Source organism: Anneissia japonica, unplaced genomic scaffold (genome assembly GCF_011630105.1).
Source record: "Anneissia japonica isolate Jap-2015-1 unplaced genomic scaffold, ASM1163010v1 scaffold3279_len158616_cov144, whole genome shotgun sequence".
Classification (NCBI taxonomy): domain Eukaryota; kingdom Metazoa; phylum Echinodermata; class Crinoidea; order Comatulida; family Comatulidae; genus Anneissia; species Anneissia japonica.
This window is the reverse complement of record NW_022714864.1, coordinates 75,590-78,505: the sequence shown is the minus strand read 5'-3', so window position 1 is coordinate 78,505 and position 2,916 is coordinate 75,590. Positions and strand designations below refer to the sequence as shown.

The window sequence follows — 2,916 nt, the reverse complement described above, 5'->3', positions numbered from 1 at the left end:
AGATGTGTATAAGAGACTTTCTTTGTTCTTATTCGAACTGTCTGGTTTTGTTGTAGCGCTGGGAGTGCGCTTGCCTGTGCTTTTTTGTCATAGTAGCGCTTCTGTTAGTTTCTCTTCATTTCTAATTGATTTCTTACAACTTTTCTTTTGATTGGTTTTGGTGTCAGTAAGAATTTGTTTGTGTAGAGAGGATTTCTAGTTGAATGTGATAGTAGTCTTTGTGCCGGTGATAACATTATCTCTTGGCACATTGCGTAAGTTCAGAAGATTTTGATAGATATCTGATCCCTCTCTCTAACATCTTTGCCTGCTTTAATTACCGCATTCTCTGCAATGCCATTTGATTGGGCATGTTCAGGACTACTCGTGATGTGAACAAAGTTCCATTCTGATGCGAACTGTTTGAATAGTTGACCTGAATACTGACCTCCATTGTCACTTATGAGAATCCGCGGTGTACCATGGGTAGCAAAGTGACGCTTCAGTTTCACTATTACCGTGGCTGATGTTAAGTCAGTTAAAGTATTCACTTCAAACCATCCGGAATAGGAATCTACGAGTACCAGGAAATACTTATTGTTCCACTCAAATATATCTGTGGCAACAATCGTCCATGGTAGATCTGGAATGTTATGTAAAAGTAAGGGCTCCTTGGCTTGATGTGCCTTTATGGCATTACATACCTGGCAGGATGACACAAACTTGTTTATGTCATCGCACATTGATCTCCAATAGACAATTTCCCGTGCTCTGCTTTTTGTAGCTTCTATTCCAGGATGTCCTTTGTGTAGTATTTGTGTATATGATGACTGGAGAGAGGTAGGAATTATACTTTTATGTCCTTTCATAACTATTCCATTGTCTACTGAGAGTTCATCTCTGAAAGTAAAATAACTTCGTATTTCTGAAGGGCACGACTTTGGAGTTTTTGGCCATCCCTTAAATATTGTGTTAATTAACATCTGTAGAGTGCGATCCTCTTTCGTTGCACTTCGCAACTCTTCCTGTTTAGCATCAGAGATGTGCGATACTTCCATGACTTCATACAGATAATCATCATCATTAGTATCTGTAGTAGGTGCTAGTGATAAGGTGTCTGCCAAATATAGCTTAGCACCTTTATTGTATACCAACTCAAAGTGGTATCTTTGTAACTGCATTAGTAATTTCTGCAGACGAGCTGGCGCTTTTAGAAGTGGCTTCTTCACAATGGTTATCAGTGGTTGATGGTCTGTTTGTATGGTTATTTGTTTCCCATATATGTACTGATGGAATTTCTTTGTTGCAAACACAATGCTTAACAGATCTTTTTCTATTTGTGCATAGCGCTGTTCTGTTTCTGTCACTGTTCGTGAGGCAAATGCTATTGGTTTACCATTTTGGAGGCATGCACAGCCTAAAACATACTGGGATGCGTCGCATGTAAGGGTTAAGTGTTTGGTCACATCGTAATTTGCAAGGACTGGTGGGCTTGTTATCATACTTTTAAGCTTCTCAAAAGATTCCTGCTGATGTGGTTGCCAACACCATTGCGTGTCTTTGTGTAACAACTGCCTTAAGGATACTGCTACTTCACTAAAGTTCTCTATGAATTTCGAAAAAGCTAGTTTGGCATACCAAGAAAACGGCCTAAAGCTTGTGTATCCTTTGGAGCTGGCATCTCCCATATAGCCTTTATCATCTCAGGATCAGGTTTTATACCATTGTCGGTTAGAAGGTGTCCAACATAGGAAACCTGACTCTGTCGAAACTTGCATTTGTTCTTATTCAAGCGGAGTCCAACCTTCTGAATTCTCTGTAGCACATCCTTTAAATTATTGTCATGCTCGTCTAAATCTTTACCAGTGACTAGCAGGCCATCTACAATTATCTCACAAGGATATCCTTCAAAGAGTATTTCCATTGTGCGTTGAAATACTTCTGATCCACTATTGATACCATCTATGTAGCACTTCCTTTAAATTATTGTCATGCTCGTCTAGATCTTTACCAGTGACTAGCATGCCATCCACAATTATCTCACAAGGATATCCTTCAAAGAGTATTTCCATTGTGCGTTGAAATACTTCTGATCCACTATTGATACCATATGGCATTCTAAGATACCTGTATCGGCCAAGGGAAGTTTTGAACCTAGTCAACTTTGAAGATTCTTCATCTAATGGTACCTGCCAAAAAAAAAATTTAGCATCTAAGACCGTAAATACTGTGGCATTGGCTAAATTTCTAGTTATTTCCTCAACAATTTTCATTGGGTGATCGGGTCTCTTCAGAGCACCATTTAAATCTCTTGAATCTATGCACAATCTAATTTCTTCAGTGTTTTTTTTTCTTGTTGCAACCATTGATAACACCCATGTTATTGCCTCTTCTACAGGAGTGATAACGCCAATTTTTGTCATTCGTTTAAGTTCTTTAATTACTTTGTCCTCCATGGGCTTTGGAACTTTCCTTGGTGGTCTTACCACTAACGGTACGGTACTGAAGAGTCTACAGACATCTTATATTTCATCAGTAACTTGCCCAAATCGTCACCAAAAACATCCGAAAACTCTGTTAGTTCTGGAGTATCTTGTGTTACGACATGCACCATGTTATCATTTACGTTTAGCAACTCAAGTTTTAGAGAATCTGCTAATCCAATTATGGGAGTGTAATCACCATCAAGAATTTCAGTTGGTGTTGTTTTCCCGCTGAATCTATCATTAAGTAGTTATAGTATTACCACAATATGCTACCAGATTTGGCTTTTCTGATTGGTCTATGTCATCAGCAGCTTTAATATTTTGCAGAGTATTTAGTGGTATTACATTACACTTGGCTCTAGTGTCTATCTTTAATGTGAGAGGGTGATTGTTGACCATTACAGTTATTTTTATTACATTTTTACTGTCAACTGTATCAATGTTTATGCCT

General features: G+C 38.4%; 1 protein-coding gene across 1 annotated transcript; it reads right to left on the bottom strand.

Moving 5' to 3' along the window:
• Positions 1-1,928: 1,928 nt before the first annotated feature.
• LOC117109101 (uncharacterized protein K02A2.6-like) lies at positions 1,929-2,435 on the bottom strand. The gene has a single exon (XM_033251345.1). The coding sequence runs from the start codon at positions 2,433-2,435 to the stop codon at positions 1,929-1,931; it is 507 nt and encodes a 168-aa protein (XP_033107236.1).
• Positions 2,436-2,916: the final 481 nt, after the last annotated feature.

Bases quoted from the DNA above. Each gene is read 5' to 3' on its own strand.
- LOC117109101 (XM_033251345.1), bottom strand. From the start codon at position 2,435: ATGGAGGACAAAGTAATTAAAGAACTTAAACGAATGACAAAAATTGGC.